Source organism: Somniosus microcephalus, chromosome 25 (genome assembly GCF_052327205.1).
Source record: "Somniosus microcephalus isolate GS21.2 chromosome 25, FLI_Smic_1.0, whole genome shotgun sequence".
NCBI lineage: Eukaryota > Metazoa > Chordata > Chondrichthyes > Squaliformes > Somniosidae > Somniosus > Somniosus microcephalus.
The window spans coordinates 39,749,220-39,772,911 of NC_141011.1; the positions used below are offsets into that span (position 1 = coordinate 39,749,220).

At 49.6% G+C, this 23,692-nt stretch overlaps 2 protein-coding genes across 5 annotated transcripts in view; one reads left to right on the top strand and one right to left on the bottom strand.

Annotated features, from left to right (window-relative positions):
• The first annotated feature begins 9,050 nt into the window (after positions 1-9,050).
• Positions 9,051-17,981, top strand: pex10 (peroxisomal biogenesis factor 10). Of its 2 annotated transcripts, none has more exons than XM_085967250.1 (7): positions 9,051-9,219; positions 9,974-10,098; positions 11,534-11,614; positions 12,902-13,299; positions 13,557-13,732; positions 14,722-14,854; positions 15,438-17,981. In XM_085967250.1, the coding sequence occupies exons 2-7, from the start codon at positions 9,987-9,989 to the stop codon at positions 15,504-15,506; spliced, it is 969 nt and encodes a 322-aa protein (XP_085823376.1). In that variant the 5' UTR covers positions 9,051-9,219; positions 9,974-9,986; the 3' UTR covers positions 15,507-17,981. The 2 variants fall into 2 exon arrangements, with proteins under 2 accessions (XP_085823376.1, XP_085823377.1); XM_085967251.1 differs by having other exon boundaries at positions 9,979-10,098.
• rer1 (retention in endoplasmic reticulum sorting receptor 1) overlaps positions 16,719-23,692 on the bottom strand; it is a 43,237-nt gene continuing 36,263 nt past the window's right edge. For all 3 annotated transcript variants that reach the window (XM_085967252.1, XM_085967255.1, XM_085967254.1), the window contains exons 6-7: positions 22,030-22,165; positions 16,719-20,970 (exon numbers count right to left, since the gene is read on the bottom strand). In XM_085967252.1, the coding sequence (XP_085823378.1) occupies positions 20,881-20,970; positions 22,030-22,165 (226 nt within the window). In that variant the 3' untranslated portion in view covers positions 16,719-20,880. The remainder of the gene's footprint in view (positions 20,971-22,029; positions 22,166-23,692) is intronic.

Sequence of the window (23,692 nt, forward strand, 5' to 3'; positions counted from 1 at the left end):
GGGGAACACGGATCAAAAGGGGGAACACGGATCAAAGGGGGTACACGGATCAAAGGGAACATGGATCAAAGGGGGAACACGGATCAAAGGGGAACACGGATCAAAAGGGGGAACACGGATCAAAGGGGAACACGGATCAAAGGGGGAACACGGATCAAAAGGGGGAACACGGATCAAAGGGGGAACACGGATCAAAGGGGGAACACGGATCAAAGGGGGAACATGGATCAAAGGGAACACGGATCAAAGGGGGAACACGGATCAAAGGGGAACACGGATCAAAGGGGGAACACGGATCAAAGGGGAACACGGATCAAAGGGGGAACACGGATCAAAGGGGAACACGGATCAAAGGGGGAACACGGATCAAAGAGGGAACACGGATCAAAGGGGAACACGGATCAAAGGGGGAACACGGATCAAAGGGGAACACGGATCAAAGGGGGAACACGGATCAAAGGGGAACACGGATCAAAGGGGGAACACGGATCAAAGGGGGAACACGGATCAAGAGGGAACACGGATCAAGAGGGAACACGGATCAAAGGGAACACGGATCAAAGGGGAACACGGATCAAAGGGGGAACACGGATCAAAAGGGAACACGGATCAAAGGGAACACGGATCAAAGGGGGAACCCGGATCAAAGGGGGAACACTGATCAAAGGGGGAACACGGATCAAAGGGGGAACACGGATCAAAGGGGAACACGGATCAAAGGGGGAACACGGATCAAAGGGGAACATCGATCAAAGGGGAACATGGATCAAAGGGGAACACGGATCAAAGGGGGAACACGGATCAAAGGGAACACGGATCAAAGGGGGAACACGGATCAAAGGGAGCACGGATCAAAGGGGGATCACGGATCAAAATGGGGAACACGGATCAAAGGGGCAACACTGATCAAAGGGGGAACACGGATCAAAGGGAACACGGATCAAAGGGGGAACACGGATCAAAGGGGGAACACGGATCAAAGGGGGAACACGGATCAAAGGGGGAACACGGATCAAAGAGGGAACACGGATGAAAGGGGGAACACGGATCAAAGGGGGAACACTGATCAAAGGGGGAACACGGCTCAAAGGGGGAACACGGATCAAAGGGAACACGGATCAAAAGGGGAACACGGGTCAAAGTGGAACACGGATCAAAGGGGAACACGGATCAAAGAGGGAACACGGATCAAAGGGGGAACACGGATCAAAGGGGGAACACGGATCAAAGGGGGAACACGGATCAAAGGGGGAACACGGATCAAAGGGGAACACGGATCAAAGGGGGAACACGGATCAAAGGGAACACGGATCAAAGGGGGAACATGGATCAAAGGGAACACGGATCAATGGGGGAACACAGATCAAAGGGGAACACGGATCAAAGGGGAACACGGATCAAAGGGGGATCACGGATCAAAATGGGGAACACGGAACAAAGGGGCAACACGGATCAAAGGGGGAACACGGATCAAAGGGGGAACACGGATCAAAGGGGACACGGATCAAAGAGGGAACACGGATCAAAGGGGGAACACGGATCAAAGGGGGAACACGGATCAAAGGGGAACAACGATCAAAGGGGAACACGGATCAAAGGGGAACACGGATCAAAGGGGGAACACGGATCAAAGGGAACACGGATCAAAGGGGAACACGGATCAAAGGGAACACGGATCAAAGGGGGAACCCGGATCAAAGGGGGAACACAGATCAAAGGGGGAACACGGATCAAAGGGGGAACACGGATCAAAGGGGAACACGGATCAAAGGGGGAACACGGATCAAAGGGGAACATCGATCAAAGGGGAACACGGATCAAAGGGGAACACGGATCAAAGGGGGAACACGGATCAAAGGGAACACGGATCAAAGGGGGAACACGGATCAAAGGGAGCACGGATCAAAGGGGGATCACGGATCAAAATGGGGAACACGGATCAAAGGGGCAACACTGATCAAAGGGGGAACACGGATCAAAGGGAACACGGATCAAAGGGGGAACACGGATCAAAGGGGGAACACGGATCAAAGGGGGAACACGGATCAAAGGGGGAACACGGATCAAAGAGGGAACACGGATGAAAGGGGGAACACGGATCAAAGGGGGAACACAGATCAAAGGGGGAACACGGCTCAAAGGGGGAACACGGATCAAAGGGAACACGGATCAAAAGGGGAACACGGGTCAAAGTGGAACACGGATCAAAGGGGAACACGGATCAAAGAGGGAACACGGATCAAAGGGGGAACACGGATCAAAGGGGGAACACGGATCAAAGGGGGAACACGGATCAAAGGGGGAACACGGATCAAAGGGGAACACGGATCAAAGGGGGAACACGGATCAAAGGGAACACGGATGAAAGGGGGAACACGGATCAAAGGGAACACGGATCAATGGGGGAACACAGATCAAAGGGGAACACGGATCAAAGGGGAACACGGATCAAAGGGGGATCACGGATCAAAATGGGGAACACGGAACAAAGGGGCAACACGGATCAAAGGGGGAACACGGATCAAAGGGGGAACACGGATCAAAGGGGACACGGATCAAAGAGGGAACACGGATCAAAGGGGGAACACGGATCAAAGGGGGAACACGGATCAAAGGGGAACAACGATCAAAGGGGAACACGGATCAAAGGGGGAACACGGATCAAAGGGGGAACACGGATCAAAGGGAACACGGATCAAAGGGGAACACGGATCAAAGGGGGAACACGGATCAAAGGGAGCACGGATCAAAGGGGGAACACGGATCAAAGGGGGAACACGGATCAAAGGGGGAACACGGATCAAAGGGGGAACACGGATCAAAGGGAACACAGATCAAAAGGGGGAACATGGATCAAAGGGAACACGGATCAATGGGGGAACACGGATCAAAGGGGAACACGGATCAAAGGGGAACACGGATCAAAGGGGGATCACGGATCAAAATGGGGAACACGGATCAAAGGGGCAACACGGATCAAAGGGAACACGGATCAAAGAGGGAACACGGATCAAAGGGGGAACATGGATCAAAGGGGGAACACGGATCAAAAGGGGAACACGGATCAAAGGGGGAACACGGATCAAAGGGGGAACACGGATCAAAAGGGGGAACACGGATCAAAGGGGAACACGGATCAAAGGGGGAACACGGATCAAAAGGGGAACACGGATCAAAGGGGAACACGGATCAAAGGGGGAACACGGATCAAAGGGGGAACACGGATCAAAGGGGAACACGGATCAAAGGGGGAACATGGATCAAAGGGGGAACACGGATCAAAGGGGAACACGGATCAAAAGGGGGAACACGGATCAAAGGGGGAACACGGATCAAAAGGGGGAACACGGATCAAAGGGGGAACACGGATCAAAGGGGGAACACGGATCAAAGGGGGAACACGGATCAAAAGGGGGAACACGGATCAAAGGGGGAACACGGATCAAAAGGGGAACACGGATCAAAGGGGGAACACGGATCAAAAGGGAACACGGATCAAAGGGAAACACGGATCAAAGGGGGAACATGGATCAAAAAGGGAACACGGATCAAAGGGGGAACACGGATCAAAGGGGGAACACGGATCAAAAGGGGGAACACGGATCAAATGGGGAACACGGATCAAAAGGGGGAACACGGATCAAATGGGGAACACGGATCAAAAGGGAACACGGATCAAAGGGAAACACGGATCAAAGGGGGAACACGGATCAAAGGGGGAACACGGATCAAAAGGGGAACACGGATCAAAGGGGAACACGGATCAAAAGGGGGAACACGGATCAAAAGGGGGAACACGGATCAAAGGGGGTACACGGATCAAAGGGAACATGGATCAAAGGGGAACACGGATCAAAGGGGAACACGGATCAAAAGGGGGAACACGGATCAAAGGGGAACACGGATCAAAGGGGGAACACGGATCAAAAGGGGGAACACGGATCAAAGGGGGAACACGGATCAAAGGGGGAACACGGATCAAAGGGGGAACATGGATCAAAGGGAACACGGATCAAAGGGGGAACACGGATCAAAGGGGAACACGGATCAAAGGGGGAACACGGATCAAAGGGGAACACGGATCAAAGGGGGAACACGGATCAAAGGGGAACACGGATCAAAGGGGGAACACGGATCAAAGAGGGAACACGGATCAAAGGGGAACACGGATCAAAGGGGGAACACGGATCAAAGGGGAACACGGATCAAAGGGGGAACACGGATCAAAGGGGAACACGGATCAAAGGGGAACACGGATCAAAGGGGGAACACGGATCAAAGGGGGAACACGGATCAAGAGGGAACACGGATCAAAGGGAACACGGATCAAAGGGAACACGGATCAAAGGGGAACATGGATCAAAGGGGGAACACGGATCAAAGGGGAACACGGATCAAAGGGAACACGGATCAAAGGGGGAACCCGGATCAAAGGGGGAACCCGGATCAAAGGGGGAACACGGATCAAAGGGGGAACACGGATCAAAGGGGGAACACGGATCAAAGGGGGAACATGGATCAAAGGGGAACACGGATCAAAGGGGGATCATGGATCAAAGGGGAACACGGATCAAAGGGGAACACGGATCAAAGGGGGAACACGGATCAAAGGGGAACACGGATCAAAAGGGGGAACACGGATCAAAGGGGGAACATGGATCAAAGGGGAACACGGATCAAAGGGGAACACGGATCAAAGGGGGAACACGGATCAAAGGGAAACACGGATCAAAGGGGGAACATGGATCAAAGGGGGAACATGGATCAAAGGGGGAACACGGATCAAAGGGGGAACACGGATCAAAGGGGAACACGGATCAAAAGGGGGAACACGGATCAAAGGGGGAACACGGATCAAAAGGGGGAACACGGATCAAAGGGGGAACACGGATCAAAAGGGAACACGGATCAAAGGGAAACACGGATCAAAGGGGGAACATGGATCAAAAAGGGAACACGGATCAAAGGGGGAACACGGATCAAAGGGGGAACACGGATCAAAAGGGGGAACACGGATCAAATGGGGAACACGGATCAAAAGGGGGAACACGGATCAAAGGGGGAACACGGACCAAAAGGGAAAACGGATCTAAGGGAAACACGGATCAAAGGGGGAACACGGATCAAAGGGGGAACACGGATCTAAAGGGGAACACGGATCAAAGGGGAACACGGATCAAAAGGGGGAACACGGATCAAAAGGGGGAACACGGATCAAAGGGGGTACACGGATCAAAGGGAACACGGATCAAAGGGGGAACACGGATCAAAGGGGAACACGGATCAAAAGGGGGAACACGGATCAAAGGGGAACACGGATCAAAGGGGGAACACGGATCAAAAGGGGGAACACGGATCAAAGGGGGAACACGGATCAAAGGGGGAACACGGATCAAAGGGGGAACATGGATCAAAGGGAACACGGATCAAAGGGGGAACACGGATAAAAGGGGAACACGGATCAAAGGGGGAACACGGATCAAAGGGGAACACGGATCAAAGGGGGAACACGGATCAAAGGGGAACACGGATCAAAGGGGGAACACGGATCAAAGAGGGAACACGGATCAAAGGGGAACACGGATCAAAGGGGGAACACGGATCAAAGGGGAACACGGATCAAAGGGGGAACACGGATCAAAGGGGAACACGGATCAAAGGGGAACACGGATCAAAGGGGGAACACGGATCAAAGGGGGAACACGGATCAAAGGGGGAACACGGATCAAGAGGGAACACGGATCAAAGGGAACACGGATCAAAGGGAACACGGATCAAAGGGGAACACGGATCAAAGGGGGAACACGGATCAAAGGGGAACACGGATCAAAGGGAACACGGATCAAAGGGGGAACCCGGATCAAAGGGGGAACACGGATCAAAGGGAACACGGATCAAAGGGGGAACCCGGACCAAAGTGAACACGGATCAAAGGGGAACATGGATCAAAGGGAACACGGATCAAAGGGAACACGGATCAAAGGGGGAACCCGGATCAAAGGGAACACGGATCAAAGGGAACACAGATCAAAGGGGGAACACGGATCAATGGGGGAACACGGATCAAAGGGGAACACGGATCAAAGGGGGAACACGGATCAAAGGGAACACGGATCAAAGGGGGAACACGGATCAAAGGGGGAACACGGATCAAAGGGGGAACACGGATCAAAGGGGGAACACGGATCAAAGAGGGAACACGGATGAAAGGGGGAACACGGATCAAAGGGGGAACACGGATCAAAGGGGGAACACGGCTCAAAGGGGGAACACGGATCAAAGGGAACACGGATCAAAAGGGTAACACGGGTCAAAGTGGAACACGGATCAAAGGGGAACACGGATCAAAGAGGGAACACGGATCAAAGGGGGAACACGGATCAAAGGGGGAACACGGATCAAAGGGGGAACATGGATCAAAGGGGGAACACGGATCAAAGGGGAACACGGATCAAAGGGGGAACACGGATCAAAGGGAACACGGATCAAAGGGGGAACACGGATCAAAGGGAACACGGATCAATGGGGGAACACGGATCAAAGGGGAACACGGATCAAAGGGGAACACGGATCAAAGGGGGATCACGGATCAAAATGGGGAACACGGATCAAAGGGGCAACACGGATCAAAGGGGAAACACGGATCAAAGGGGGAACACGGATCATAGGGAACACGGATCAAAGAGGGAACACGGATCAAAGGGGGAACACGGATCAAAGGGGGAACACGGATCAAAGGGGAACATCGATCAAAGGGGAACACGGATCAAAGGGGGAACACGGATCAAAGGGGGAACACGGATCAAAGGGAACACGGATCAAAGGGGAACACGGATCAAAGGGGGAACACGGATCAAAGGGAGCACGGATCAAAGGGGGAACACGGATCAAAGGGGGAACACGGATCAAAGGGGGAACACGGATCAAAGGGAACACAGATCAAAAGGGGGAACATGGATCAAAGGGAACACGGATCAATGGGGGAACACGGATCAAAGGGGAACACGGATCAAAGGGGAACACGGATCAAAGGGGAACACGGATCAAAGGGGAACACGGATCAAAATGGGGAACACGGATCAAAGGGGCAACACGGATCAAAGGGGGAACACGGATCAAAGGGGGAACACGGATCAAAGGGAACACGGATCAAAGAGGGAACACGGATCAAAGGGGGAACACGGATCAAAGGGGGAACACGGATCAAAGGGGAACATCGATCAAAGGGGAACACGGATCAAAGGGGAACACGGATCAAAGGGGGAACACGGATCAAAGGGAACACGGATCAAAGGGGAACACGGATCAAAGGGGGAACACGGATCAAAGGGAGCACGGAACAAAGGGGGAACACGGATCAAAGGGGGAACACGGATCAAAGGGGGAACACGGATCAAAGGGGGAACACGGATCAAAGGGAACACAGATCAAAAGGGGGAACATGGATCAAAGGGAACACGGATCAATGGGGGAACACGGATCAAAGGGGAACACGGATCAAAGGGGAACACGGATCAAAGGGGAACACGGATCAAAGGGGGATCATGGATCAAAATGGGGAACACGGATCAAAGGGGCAACACGGATCAAAGGGGGAACACGGATCAAAGGGGGAACACGGATCAAAGGGAACACGGATCAAAGAGGGAACACGGATCAAAGGGGGAACACGGATCAAAGGGGGAACACGGATCAAAGGGGAACATCGATCAAAGGGGAACACGGATCAAAGGGGAACACGGATCAAAGGGGGAACACGGATCAAAGGGGAACACGGATCAAAGGGGAACACGGATCAAAGAGGGAACACGGATGAAAGGGGGAACACGGATCAAAGGGGGAACACGGATCAAAGGGGGAACACGGATCAAAGGGGGAACACGGATCAAAGGGAACACGGATCAAAAGGGGAACACGGGTCAAAGTGGAACACGGATCAAAGGGGAACACGGATCAAAGAGGGAACACGGATCAAAGGGGGAACACGGATCAAAGGGGAACACGGATCAAAGGGGGAACACGGATCAAAGGGAAACACGGAATGAAAGGGGAATGGAATACCACATGCGCTGAAAGGAAGTATGGAATCATTCAGATTAACTGTGTGTTATCAGACAGTAAGTGGATTATATGTGCATTCCCACGTTCACTTTTTGCACCAATAAAAACAGACAGTCCTGTAGTTAATGTTCACCTGTGGTTATTGTAATTGCTGTGTTTGGTGACTCACTGCTGACTGTCACTGGTTCCAGTTAACTCAGGCTACCTTCTTCCTGCTCTGACAAATCTGGAGCAGAGGTCAAACGCGACTCAGGGCCTTCTGCTTTAACCTGGCAGTCTCTGAAATGGAAATATTTTTGTATGTTCTTACAGTTTTACAGAGCACTGTTGATCTGAGCGATTCTGTAATCTCCTTTCAACCCCTGTGATCCCATGTCTTCCAGTTGATTAATTATCCCGACCCCCACCCCCATGCTCCTTTCGATCCATCCACCCTTTAGCTTTAGCTGCAGCAACTCTCACCCCAGAGACTTGAACCCATAATCCAGACTGACAGTCATAGTGCAGTATTGAGGGAGTGCTGCACAGTCGGAGGTACCGTCTTTTGGAAGAGACGTTTGCCCTCTCAGGTGGACGTAAAAGATTCCATTACTATTCCAGTATCCTGGCCATTATTTATCCCTCAACCAACACCTAAAAATAGATGAACTGGTCATTTATCACATTGCTATTTGTGGGAGCTTGCTGTATGCAAATTGGCTGCCGCGTTTTCTACATTATAACAGTGACTACACATCAAAAGTACTACATTGGCTGTAAAATGCTTTGGGAGGTCCTGAGGTCATGAAAGATGCTATATAAATGCAAGTTTTTTCTTTCACATTGCTCTATTTTAATGATGGTTGTTGTTAAATTCGTCCTCTTATTTTCTGTGAACTTTGCAAACCAGTGTGTGGCTTGTATGATATGATTTGTGGATTTATTGATTGGTTCCTGGGCTGACTTATTTATTTGTTTCTGCACTGATTTATTGGTTTGTGTGGTGCGGCTCCGGGGCGGCAGGGGGCGATGAGTTGTAGTTTGCGAGCTGAACCCGGGTCTCCCCGCCTGCACTCGGCGCCTAGTAGCAGCTCCTCCGCAGTGGCGCTGCCGGGACCGGGACCAGGGGGACGGAGCAGCGGCCTAGTGTTACCCCGGCAACAGGGACCCGGCTCTGGGGTGAGGGGACAGGCTGGCAGGCGGCCTGTGCGGATCGAGCGAGGGCCGAAGCCCGGCACAGGGGGAGACGCTGTTGTGCGTCTCGCCGCATCTTTAAATGAATCTATGGCTGACACTGGGGATTATTCCGCAATGTGAATCATACGGGGCAGTTGGACGGCGGCCATTCGGCCCATCACCAGTGTGCCAGCTTCTTGCAACAGCTCCCACCGCCAGCCCTGTTCACCAGAGCGACCCTGGGTTTGGGGGTCTCTGGGTACGGCGACCCCGGGTTTGGGGGGGTCTCTGGGTACGGCGACCCCGGGTTTGGGGGGGTCTCTGGGTACGGCGACCCCGGGTTTGGGGTCTCTGGGTACGGCGACCCAGGGTTTGGGGTCTCTGGGTACGGCGACCCAGGGTTTGGGGTCTCTGGGTACGGCGACCCCGGGTTTGGGGTCTCTGGGTACGGCGACCCCGGGTTTGGGGTCTCTGGGTACGGCGACCCCGGGTTTGGGGTCTCTGGGTACGGCGACCCCGGGTTTGGGGTCTCTGGGTACGGCGACCCCGGGTTTGGGGTCTCTGGGTACGGCGACCCCGGGTTTGGGGTCTCTGGGTACGGCGACGCCGGGTTTGGGGGTCTCGGGGTACGGCGACGCCGGGTTTGGGGTCTCTGGGTACGGCGACGCTGAGTTTGGGGGTCTCGGGGTACGGCGACCCCGGGTTTGGGGTCTCTGGGTACGGTGATGCTCACTGCTTAACGCTTTTGTGCCTTTAGCGCAGGATCTGCGATGCCCATCCCGCCAGTGAACCAGCCTCACTTCATCCGCTCCAACCAGAAGGACGAGTACTACCTGAGCTCACTGCGGAGCTATGCCAACGAGGCCTTTCAGATCTTTGCCGGTGAGCCCGCCTGTACCTGTGCACTGTGGGGCGGGTGCCTGTGATCCACGACCCGCTTCAACATAGCGAGAGCATCTGAGCTTCTTATCTGTGTGACATGGAGACTCAGGAGATACAGTTTATTCCCTCCTCCCATATATCGCGTGTTCAGATGTCGTTTTCCTAATTTAGGATTCATCTACAACAGCTTTAAGATCAGCCCTTTTCCAAACACCCCGGGCCCACAATATTCAAACAACAAACCAGCGAGTGAATAATATAAAGAGCAAATCGAGTCACTCTGACTTTGAGCTGAATTGCTGGGGTGGGGTGGGGCCCAGCTGTAGTCCATTGGCTGTATTTTGGACACCCTGTGTTGGAACTTATCTGTGAAGATACCTTTACAGATTATTATTGTCTAAGTCCCATGGTTTTTTGGGGGGTGAGGGGGGGACAGTCTGTTTTCACCCCCAATGTCAGGTCTGCTTGTGCTTTGTCCTGTGTTTCAGAACAGTGTATCTCTTCTCCTCACACCACTTCCGTTTAAAATGACCGTGGGTGCTGCAACAAATGGCTCCCTGCCATCCCCTCACCGTTGGATTGCTTCATTAATCCCCACCCCACGTGAATTTGGAAATTGGTTCCTATTTCTCCCCTTTTGCCTGTCTACGCTCTTCTCCCACAACACAGTCTCTCCTGTCTCCCTTTATTCGGAGTTATAACCACATTTTTGAAGAATCTATCCATTACACCAGTCTAGAACCTGCGCCCACATTACACCGCTCTAGAATGTGCCCGCGTTGCACAGCTGTAGGACCTAAGAACATAAGAAATAGGAGCAGGAGTAGGCCATACAATTGCAGCAAGACTTCCTTACTCTAGTACTCCAACCCCCTTTCAATAAAGGTTAACATACCCATTTGCCTTCCTAATTGCTTGCTGTAACTGCATCTTAACTTTCTGTGATTTGTATACAAGGACACCCAAATCCCTCTGAACACCAACATTTACTAGTCTTTTTAAAAAAATAAAAAAAAATTCTGCTTTTCCATTCTTCCTACTAAAGTGGATAATTTCACACTTCCCTACATTATACTCTTATCTGCCATCTTCTTACACTTGGTACTCTCATCCAAGTCATTAATATAGATTGTAAATAGCTTAGGCCCATGCACTGATCCTTGCGGCACTCCACTAGTTACAGCCTGCCAGCCCAAAATGACCCGTTTATTCCTACTCTGTTTTCTGTCCATTAACCAATCCTCAATCCATGCTAATATATTACCCCCAATCCCATGAACCTGAACCTGCATTACACTGCTGTAGAAACCGAACCCGCATCGCACTGCTCTGAAACCTGTGTGTTACCCAGTGTACATATTTTAGTGGCGCAGTACTCTATGTACTGTAGCTGGGCAGATTTGCAGTTAATTTGTCTGTGTCCTCTGTTGTACAGGTGCTAAGCGATGGCTGGAATGGAGGAAGGAGATCGAGTTACTGGCAGACCTGACTTACTTTTCTCTAACAACCTTTGCAGGTCAGGCTCAGTTATTACTGGGCACCGCTTTGATTCTTAAGTATCTGCTCGTAACACAAGTCTCTGTTTATCACATGAACCTGTCTACTAAACAGATCTGTCTGCTCCGTGTCTCCCTCTCTTTTTAAGTCCTTTTGTCTGTTGTGTGTCTGCCTGTCTATCTCTTGCGAGTCCCTTGTCCGTCAGCCTCTCTAACATCCGCCAGTATGTGTCCACGTTGTCTCCCTGCTTCTGTGCCTGTCTCTAACCATGAACCTGCCCCTGTCCTCCTCAATTCTCCGTGTGCCTGTGTATGTGATATTGGCGCACTGCTCCATCCTCTCAACCTTAGTACCACCCTCTGGCCGTACCCAGTTTAGAAATTCAAGACAAACTCTTTCATTTAAATTTCCTGAGTGGGTGAGTGCTGGAATACGCCTCGACTCTGCCAGTGCCCAAATCCAGGGCGTTTGGGTTATTGGTCGAGGCCCTGGCAGTGTGCCTAGAGATACTGTGCTGGTTGGAGTCATTGTCACATAGAGGGAGGTTAGGCCTTTCCATTAGACTGTCGTGGAAGGCACTGTAATAAAGTAAATGCACCCAGTAGATCCCCGATCTGTGCTGATCTTAGCTGGGCCAGCAGTAATGACATTACAATTGACCCTCAACACCCCTGGGTTAGGGAGGGAAATCAGCCAGAGTTCCCACTCCTGATCACTAAGACGTCAGACTTAGCTACGTTGTCCACCACAGTCACCCAGTCTGGGCTCATACATAAGGAATGGTTAGTCAGGCGAGGTAATGGAGTCAACCAGCAACTATGGGACCTGACCCCCAGCAATCAACTGTCGAGTGTGTTCTTGGCAGAGGCCAGTGGGGGCAATCACTCTGTACCCTTTGATTAAGTATTACTGATGCACCCGACATACTATCACTTATTCTGGAGGTTTGGCAGTGGGCGGGAGCGGAACAAATAAAATGCCTGGTGTAGACCTCCTCACCCTTGGAACTGTGTGTATATGCACTTGGGGAGGTGGAGGGACATAGGAGCAGGAGTAGGCCATTCAGCCCCTCGAGCCTGTTCCGCCATTCAGTTAGATCATGGCTGATCGTTGGATGGGTGGGATGTGACCCCATTTCTCCCTGTTGTGTGGCACAGTAACATGACACTCTTAACGTATAATTGGTTACGCCCCTGTGAAGCACCTTGGGACCTTTCCCTACATTAAAGGCGCGATACAAATGCAAGTTTTTTGTTGTTGTAACTGGGAGTTTCCAGCGTAACATTGTGACATCTCGACTGTGCAGGTTACCAGACGCTGGGCGAGGAGTATGTTAACATCGTCCAGGTGGACCGCAGTGGGCAGCGGGTGCCTTCCCCAGGCAGGCGGGCAGCCCTCATCGTCCTTCACACCTGCGTTCCTTACCTGCTGGACCGAGGGCTGAACCGCCTGGAGCAGGACCTGCAGGCAGAGAGCGAGGGGTTCCGGGCACCGGAGCACAGACAGGTGCCGACAAGGCCGGGGGTCTCCCACTGGCTGCAGGGGGCGGTCGGTGCCCTGACCGAGCAGCAGAAGAAAGTGCTGCTGCAGACTGTCTACATCCTGCGACAGGCGGTCTCCTTCCTCCACCGTCTGCACCTGGGCATCTTCTACCTCAATGGAGCTTTCTACCACATTGCCAAAAGATTCACCAGCATCACCTATGTAAGCCCTTTATGTGCCAATCTATTAAGCAGAGTAGATAATATATGTGCATTGCTACACCAATATGATCGAGAAAGTATAGCAGCAACTGCATATTGTACACAAGAAGGGACCTTGTGTATATTAACCCCTGTGTATATTGTAGGGGAAGGGCAGCCCCTGTGAGTACTAGAGATTGGTGTAGACAGTGTATATCTCAATGCTGCCATTTTACTGTGCGGTTTACTGACTGTTCCTGCTGGTTCTGTGCTGTGCAGCTGTGCGTGCGAGGTCTGTTCAGTGATGGTGCTGGAATCCGGAGGAGTTACGAGTTGCTGGGGAAAGTTTCTCTGCTGCAGCTGGTCCTGACTGTCGCCATGCAGGTCAACAGCCACCGGCAGAGGCGGCGTGCCCGGCAAGAGTGGAAACTTCACCGCAACCTTCCTTGCTCGAGGTACGGGCGAGACGTGCCCTGCTTTTCACAATCGTTACTAACCTTCATTAAGTAATGGCCACTGTTCCAATTAGTGCAAGTATTCCAATTAGAAGTGGCAGACACGTCACTTATTAAAATTAATATTGGCTAAACTGATCTGCCCAATGTGGTAGTGAGCCTTACAGCTGCGAGCAGCCATGTTTAATTCCTGATCTCAGTTGGGACACTACAATTAAAGGAAATACTTGCATTAATACTGCGCCTTTAACGATCTCAGGATGTCCCAAAGCACTTTACAGCCAATGAGGTACTGTCGAAGTGTTGTTGTTGTAATGTAGGAAACGCGAAAGTCAATTTGACACAGCAAGGTCCCATAAACAGAAAAGAGGTGTTGGGATGTGGGATAAATATTGGCCAGGGCAGCAGGGAGAAGTCCCCTAATTTTCTTTGAAGTAGTGCAAAGGAATCTTTTACATCTACCTAAAAGGGCAGACGGGGCCTCAGTTTAACATCTCATCCGAAAGATGGCACCTCCGACAGTGCAGCACTCTCTCAGAATCTAAGCTGACACTCCAGTGCAGTACTATGATCATGTTCCCGGAGTGGGTCTTCAACCCACGACCATTTGACTTGGAGGCGAGAGTGCTGCTCATTGAACCACGGCTAACACCTAATTGACCTTAACATCCTGGGTTAGAAGATCAATTGGGTGGGGGCGTCTGGGTGCAAAGATGTAATTCCGTTCTCATTTTGAAATCAGACATTGTATCCTTATTCATATTTACAACATGCAACAGCACCACAACTGGTGGGAGGGTGCAGTTAGTGTGACAAGTTTACATAGGTAATTACCATTATAAATGCAGACAGAGGACTTTATCATGGAACACGTTGACAGGAAGTGGGCGCAGAAGTAAGATTTTTAAGACAGGAATAAAAATGATGTGAATAGGAACAGGTTGGCAACTGATGGAAGCATTGCTTTTTCCTTTTTTTTTTCCTCACAGAAATCCCTCTCGGGACCTTTCAGTCCGTAGCTCCAGGTGTATACTGTGTTTGGAAGAGCGTAGGCACTCAACGGCCACTCCGTGTGGCCACCTCTTCTGCTGGGAGTGCATCACCGAATGGTGCAACACAAAGGTGAGGCAACAACAAACAACTTGCATTTATATAGCGCCGTTAAGAGTAAAACATCCCAAGGTGCTTCACTGGAGCGTTTTCAAACAAGATCTGGCACTGAGCCACATAAGGAGATATGAGGACAGGTGACCAAAAGCCTGGTCAAAGAGGTAGGTTTTAAGGAGTATCTTAAAGGTTTAAGGAGGGAATTCCAGCGCTTAGGGCCTAGTCAGCTGAAGGCACGGCTGCCAATGCTGGAGCAATTAACATGGGAGATGTGCAAGAGGCCAGAATTGGAGGAGCGCAGAGATCCGAGGGTTGTAGGACGAGCGGACACGGGAGGGGGGTTGAAGGGAGGAAGTAGCTTTGTGTCTGATTTATAAGGGATACCTCCTGACCACGTTTCTAACTGTTCCTTTTAAATAGGGAGGGAAGGGGAGGCAATCTGAGTCATTGTGTGCCTCATCTACATACGTCACTGTACTTCAAGCAACATATAATTACGTGAAGAGCTTTGAGCTGTTTCGAAGCACTGTATCAACACTGATTTCTTTCTATTTCTGTAAGACCGATGTTAATATTTTGTTTTCAATTTCATTTTCAGGCAGAGTGTCCGCTTTGCCGGGAGACGTTCCAGCCCCATAGACTCATCTACTTGCGTCATTATGTTTAGGATGAAAAAACTTGCATTTAATAACGTCTTTCACAACCTCTGCAGGTCCCAAAGCGCTTTACAGCCAATGAAGCACTTTTGAAGTGTAGTCACTGTTGTAATGTGAAGTAGGAAAGAGGAGACTCGATGGAAATCCCCCGACGGCACTTCCATTTGAGCGACACTGGTCCTCCTCATCACTGGCAACCCCTGGTGATAGCATGAAACAATTGGGACAGCAGTGTGCCCACTCTAGGGACCCGTGCCAGACAGTAAACTGCACTTGGACAAACAGGCCCAACAATTACTGCTCTCAACACCACATCGCAAGAACCCTGGCGCCGAGTGTTGTTTGAAAAAAAGACTGCATTTCTATAGTGCCTTTCACAACCACCGGACGTCCCCAACCGCTTCGAGTACAATGAAGTACTTTTTGAAGTGTAGTCACTGTTGTAATGTAGGAAACGTGGCTGCCTATTTGCGCACAGCAAGCTCCCACAAACAGCAATGTGATAATGACCAGATAATGTTTGTGATGTTGATTGAGGGATAAATATCGGCCAGGGGATAACTTCTCCAGCTCTTTTGAAATAGTGCCATGGTATCTTTTACGTGTACCTGCGGGAGCAGACGGGGCTTCGGTTTAACGTCTCATCTGAAAGACGGCACCTCCAACAGTGCAGCTCCCCCTCAGTACTGCAATGGAGTGTCAGCCTAGATTTTTGTGCTCAAGTCTCTGGAGTGGGACTTGAACCCACAAACTTGACTCGGAGGCAAGAGTGATACCCACTGAGCCACAGCTGACTTAAAGCCTATCTTTAAGTCTGAGCATTACAGAGGAAGTGAGCTGCCCATTTCTTCCCCCAGAATGTTATTCCATTGGCTCCAGCAGCTCCGATAGCTCACTCGTTCTTTGCATGAGTCTGGATGGTGTGGGAGGTGATCATTCAACTGTGGAGTGTCTTCACAGCAGAGTGTGGTGCCGTCCTTGCTGCCTTTCTGCCAGAGTCACTGGTGAGCGTTCAGGAGCAGGAGCCCATGTGTGAATGAGACCGAATGTTGCCCAGGCTGGCACAACCCACCCCTGGGACCTTCCTGCTCTGAGGTTGAGTATCCCACCAGTTGAGGAGGGAGGGGGAGGAAGTAAAGAGGGGAATTTTAAAAGCTTCAAATGTATTTGCTTATACTTTAAGAAAATTTGTAACTATTCAAATAAGTAACCACAGCTCAATGGTCAGGCCAGTCACTTTATTTAATAGTTTCATTTTTGTTTTCCCAGTGGGAAGAGGGCTGAGGAAACAGCATTACAAATATTTAATTATTTTGTTCACCTTTATTACAAGTAAAATAAATGTAACATTAACATCTGTGATGCAGAATCAGGAGATCTTAAAACCTAGCACAAGAAACATGTTTTGTTGAAAGGCAATTATACATGTATGGAGTTATGGAACAGTGGTACCATATTTGATAGAATGCAGCAACTGTCCCATTTGCACGACTGGTGATTTGGTTTCATATAAAATTGTATAAATGCACTGTCGTAAGGGCTCCTTTCTTTCCTCTAGTCTAGTTTTAAAGCATCAAACTCGACTACATCATCACACTGGGACAACACTACAGGAACAAAAATCCCACTTAAGCTAAAAAATAAACAACTTTAATGCTGCACAATAAATTTCCTGCCTGATGCTCTAAATTCATTGCCATTCTCGATCCCAGTGAACAGATCTGTAACCACCAGTACTTCACCCTCGTGAGCTCAAAGTTCCATTGCTCAACACAACCCCAGTTCAGGAAAAAAAAGGCCCTTTTCTTTCTGAAGACAAAGGGAGCTAGGACTTACTCGATTGAGGGGTGCTGGGAGTCTTGCCTCCAGCCAGAGTACAAGATGCTTCAGGGAAATGCAAGGAGTGGCACAGCAGAACTTGGGGCATTTTTAGTGTGGAGCAGCAGGTAGCCAGTACCCAGGGTTAATCACCCACTTAAAAAAATAAAATCTCTGTACAAGCACAGTGCTGTTGGAGCTGCTTCACCGTGACATCAGAGGGAGAGAACAGGCTGAGTGTAAGGTGTCTCCATGCCTGCCTGCTCAGCAGTGCTGCCTTGACGCTGTGTGTACCAGCCGGCTGCTCTTGCCCTGTGCCCCGCTCTGAGGTGGAAAGTTTGCTCAAGAACAACTGCCGTCAACGGCAAGCAATCCCTGTAAATGTGAGACACGTTAAATAACTGCTGGCGTGGTGTGGCTCAAACATACACGGCTTCACAACGTGAGCACAGCAGGATGACGAAGCTTCCATTTCTTTCCTCAATTCATTCGCACCCCCGGTTCCAGGATCTATTTCTGTTTTGTCCCCTCCAGTTCTCTCCCTTTAGCTCCCGACATGCTGACTTATGTTAGGGTACAGTTGCGCAGGCTGCCCTTCAAGTGGTAATTCTTCATGTACCGGTCTAGACCAAATCTGTACTGCCGTTTGTGGTGGGGGGGGGGGGGGGGGGGGGGGGGAAACACAATGGCCGAGTCGGATCTGGAAATATGCACCTTTTAGCAGGGATCGTTTGAATGATCAGGAGACCTGGCTGATTCTCTCTCTCTCCCCATGTCCCTGAACTTGTGGCAGTGTAAAGCAAATCCCTCCCTCAAGGATCAAGGTAATAGTGGGACAAGACACTACTCCCAACAAGAGTCGGGAGAACCTGGCAACAATCTTAGCACTGAATCGACATCCAATCGCATCAGCTTCTGCACATCACTCTCATCAGGTGCACTCCTGCTGCAATTTAAAGTTTAAAAATATATCTATATATATAGTAAATACACCCCAAGGCAAACAAAAATGCAAGTTAATTGTGGGACTGCCCTGCTGAGCAAACCCAGTGTTACTGGAGCAATCCTAGTATCCCGCACTTGCCGCCTCCCAAGTTACAGCACCAGATCCCAGGATGTGGGTTCTGTCCTATGATATGTTGACTGACCCAGGTCTGATTGGGGCTGGGAGGGAGAAAAAGAAATGAGATGTGGAAAAACTTAACTGTGGCAATTTAAATCTCCCTCTAGCTGAAATCACTTTAGATTCAAAAACAGAATGAAATACTTAGTTTAAAAAATAAAACAAATCCGGTGCAAACTGGAGAGATTTGACGTCAACCTTAAGTAATGTGAAGCCAGGAGTTACAATAACTAACCTTCCAACCTCTCCGGGGCACCGTAAGCACACTGCATTGTACAGGATTATTTACACGCCCACAATCCTCCTATAGTAAACCCATTGGGTCGGTGCATCTTAAAGTCAGGTGCAACATACTGTACCTTCCATCAAATATGGTAAATAAAATCTGGAATGGAAAGTCAAACTCATTCTTAAATAAGTTGGGTTAAACTGACAGACGGGTATCACGGGGAAAGTAAGACTTCTCTACATGCAAGTTTTTAGTACAGTTCACACACAATGAGACACTTCCTAAAGGGCATGGGCTACCATTTTTGTGCTGAATTGCTTTTTATATGGCTGATTTTAATTAAAAAGGTGATTAGCCTACACCTAAAGTCTGCAATACTCTCGAGTTGTGAAGTTAAATTTGCCATAGAAATTAAGTATTTAAATTGGGGGGAGGGAAGAGTATACCCCCCCCCCCCCCACAGCGGCCAATGGGACAATAAGCTAGTTTTCCCTCTCTACTCTCTCCTCCTGATTGTGTCGAGTTGAGTCGGGCTGATGATTGGGGTCTCAGCTCTCCAGTGCCTCATCCAAATAGCCAGGCTTCATGCGAGAGTCTCAGCCGGCTCTTTGACCAGGAGGAATATCGCACCAGACGTTCAGGGGTGTGCACTTCCCAGCTGGGGCTCCCTGGATTGCAGGTCAGGACCCCTGGCTGCTGCCTAGCCCAGGAGTGCTGCCTCGGCTGACATCAGTGCAGCTACAGGCCACGATGGGTAGCTGGAGTCTGATTTCCACAGCATAATCCAATCACAGAACTACACAACAACAGTCTCTCCTAGCTGCTCCTCCATAACCCATCCCACTATCTTATATATGAATAAATGTTTAATTTTAAATCATTCTAGCTACCCACTACGGGCCTGAATACACCAACGCCCTATTCCACCATCTTACTCCAAGTGGAGGGCCAAGTTAGTGCCCGTCCTAACTTTTAATCCATCAAATTCCCCAATGAGTGATCGAACTGGTTTAATGTCTACAGATCTGTTCTGGAACACTCCTAGTGTCCCTTTCTTTTGCCCTTACATCTCAAGAGTATTTCCGTCTCACATTTTCTTTTACGATAAAATCCATCCTTCTCTCCCCTCCCCATTTCCTTATGGTGGGCTTGCTACTTGCCGTAAACACAGTTGCCTCAGCGAGTACAATACGAGAGCTCCGTTATATCTTAAAGCCTCCTCCCTTCCCCTTGCATACATGAAAACAGATGAGCTTTAACGGTTAAAAGAAAAAGCAGAACAAAGCAAATTCCCAAGCGCATACTTGTTGAAATTCTGGAATCTATTGGTGCCTTGTTACAATTCAAAGCTCAGAATCTCGAGTTCATACTATAAAAGGTTGTGATCAAAAATTGATTTCTCCCCAGTTATTAAATTAGCGTCTAACCTGATAAATTCAGAGCACAATGCCAGGACTCAGGATCTAGATGCCAATGTTCTTAAAGTTGATTCTGGGATTTTAAAATGGGAGGGGAGGGATGCCCGATCCCCATCTTCACACTGCTTGGTTCCGCAGCCCTCAAAAAAGGGCACTTTAGCTTCAAAGGCCGCAAGCCTGAGTTCCAGTGCCCTCGCAACCGTCTTTCCTCACACTCTCCGAACCCCTCCCATCGCAACCCCGATTCCCTCCCCCCCCTGCCCCTAGAGGCCTCGATATGAAAACTGAGCTTCCAAGATTTTATCAGGCCCTGAAAATGAAGTAAAGAGCCATCCCTTTCCCAACTAATAAATGCCAGCTACTTGACATTGTTGTATCTTAATACTGCAACAGTTCCTTGCCAAAGCCTCAGTAACTTGGGGAGCCATAGTAAAAAATCTATTTACCGAAGTATGGAACTGGTTTGATATTTTAATTTTTTTTTCCAAATGACAAAAGAGAAAGTACATTTGAAGCAACTGGCATATGCAATACAATTAAAGGGAAATTTAAATGAAGTCACCTATAAATTAAATCAAAATGGTCGGAAAAAAAGTCTGTATATATATCATTATAAAGACAATGTCTCTGCGCCAAAAAATCTCAAAACTGAATCACCTTCTAAAATGTACCCTTCAGAAAGGCCTGTAGCAAACATGATAATAATAAAGTCATGTCACTGTTGTGATTATTGTCCAATGTTTACATGTAAAGGGGAAGGGGAGAAGATAATCCAGGAGTGCCAAGCAGCACATTCTCTAACTGGCAAATGCTTTCGTAGATTCCTCTTTCCCCTTGTACGTCCTTTTCCCATGTGTGAACGGTAGATATCTGTACTTGACCATGTGCTGTTTAAAAGGGCAGAAGAGAAATTACTAAATGATATTGGCCAGCCACACACAGCATCTCCGAACAATTTCCCACACAGCAGCCCGCTTCACGTCCCGGGGAGTACGGTTACGCGAGTATCGGGTGCCGTCCAGAACCATGCCAAAATGGCCCCTCTTAATGTGAGATCCAAGGCAATGGGTGCTGGTAGGCTATTTGACTTTGAAGGGCATCACAGCAGAGCCTAAGCCTGTCCTCACACATGCACATTTCCAGTATTGGTCATTGGATAGTGGTCAGGAGTGGGATCCCTAGCTGATTTTTTATTCCCCCATCCCAGGGCCCACCACCCAGAGACCCAGACTGCTGAACCAGCTCAGCACAGACTGAGGCTCCAACCAGTGGCCTTCTGACCTGTGTGACTAAGTAGAGCTCCCTCGACTGACCCAACGTGGTTTAAAGCCAACGTCACAAGGCCCCATTTGTGCTGAATTGTAGGCGGTTCTGTGTTGTCGACTCGGACCTACTTGGAAACACCCAAACTCAATTCCCTTGGGATTGGCACATCCTGCAGGGTTGGGGGATCATCATCCCATCAGGTGGGGGGTGGATGTGAAGCCAGTCTCTTGAAGTGAGAAGACTATCCTAATTCCTTGTACCCCGCAAAACCCCATCTGCATAAATATAATATAAAGCACAGAAAAATAATTGGGTTTTAGGCACAATGCTCCGAGAACAATCTCTTGAGGTCTTCGGGTATTTTACAAGATTCCATGTCTTGTGCGATAAAGCTGCAGTTTGGGATTTCTTCCACCCGAGACCCTCAGTGCCCATGCATAGTTAACAGTGAGGCCCCTCTATATTACAGAATAGAGCAGCGAGACTGCAATCAGAACCAACCCTGCAGTATAAGCAATGTGATGCCCTACCATCAGAGGCACCGAGACCCTCCCGAAATGGAGGGTTCACTCCCTGCCTCACACAAAGTGCTAACAGTGGCAAATGTGCTGTTGGGTTGGCATTTTAAGTCTGCATTCTGTCTTTAATGCAGCGTGTCACACACAAGCCATTGGATTTACCTTAATCTGCCTCTTCATGGTAATGCAGAAGAGCATAATGAAGTACATGACTAAGATCGGCCAGAAAACGGGCACATTGAAGGCATCGAAGAATGTGCAAACCATGGCTACTACTATTCCTTTCGTAGCAGAGTGCCTGAAACAAACGTACACAAAAAAACCAAGTCAGTTATATTTATTTGGCAAATTTATCCCCTCTTCATCCTCTGAACATGCTGACTCACGGTCTGGTACAGATTCACATACACCAGCCACCCTCCAAAATGGCTGAGCCTAGACACCAACTATCAGCAAGCTATTTGACCGCAGGAGGAATCACCGCCAGATACGATTTTACTCTCCCCCAATGCCCAAAGATGGGCAGGGCTCACTGGAAAGTGATCAGAAGCAGGGGTCCTGGCTGATTTTCCCCTCCCTAGCCAAGGAATACTGGGGCAATTTGCAGTGCCCGTACTACCACCTCGGCCGAGATCAGCTAACTCAGCACGTGCCGAGAATCAAACCCGAGACCTCCTGGTCAGGATGGCTCAGCTACTCTCTGCCTTCATCAATTCAATCACTGGGACAGTTGGTCATCACATTATTAAAGCTGCCGACAGGAATCCCAACAGAGGACAGCTGGCACAGTCTCAGTGTCCAGTCCGCAGCAAGCTGACAGTAAATTCAAGATGCTCATCGCCCCAACTTTAACTCCTTTTTCCCCAGCACCTCAAAACTGGAGTTCCTCACCTCTCTGTCTTCCCTTCCTCCGACAATTCTACAGTCTTTTAAAAGCCAAGCTTGATGTCACCAAACCGCCACTTCTTGATAGTAGCATTCTTGCGCACTTAAGTGTTTACGCACACAATCTAGTGCCAGGCTTCAATGCAGTGCAGAGGGACCGCTGCATTGTTGAAGGTGCCATCCTTTGGATGAGACTAATTAAACTAAGGCCCCCATCCGACTGCTCTGGTAGTTCAGGGAGACATTAAAAATCCCATGGTGCCATTTCAAGAGCAGCAAGGACTGCTCCCGGTATCCTGGCACAACATTCATAGAATCAGAGAAATTTACAGTACAGGAGGCCGCCATTTGGCCCATCGTGTCTGTGCCGGCCGAAAATGAGCTATCCAGCCTAATCCCACTTTCCAGCTCTTAGTCCGTAGCCTTGCAGGCTACAGCACTTCAAGCCCATATCCAAGTACTTTCCAGCTCTTGGTCCGTGGTCTTGCAGGCTACAGCACTTCAAGCCCATATCCAAGTACTTTCCAGCTCTTGGTCCGTAGCCCTGCAGGCTACAGCACTTCAAGCCCATATCCAAGTACTTTTTAAATGCGATGAGGGTTTCTGCCTCCATCACCCGTTCAGGCAAAATAAACAAACTTGAAGTCCCATTTTCAGCCTTGTTGCGTGAGCATCTACCAGGAGTGGGGCTTGCGCCCACGCGGACACACGTCCGTTGGATCTCAAGTCCAATGCCTTAATGACGCGGCCACTCTGCTTCCTCTCAGGCAACACCACCAAAAATAGATTTAACTGATCATGCATCTCGCTGCTGCTTGTGGGATCTTGCTGTGCAGAAAATAGCTACCATCTTTGCTTACATAACAGTCACTGCGCTTAAAAGTAATTAATTGGTTATAAAGCTCAGGAGATGTTTGAGAGATGCGATAAGGTACTATAT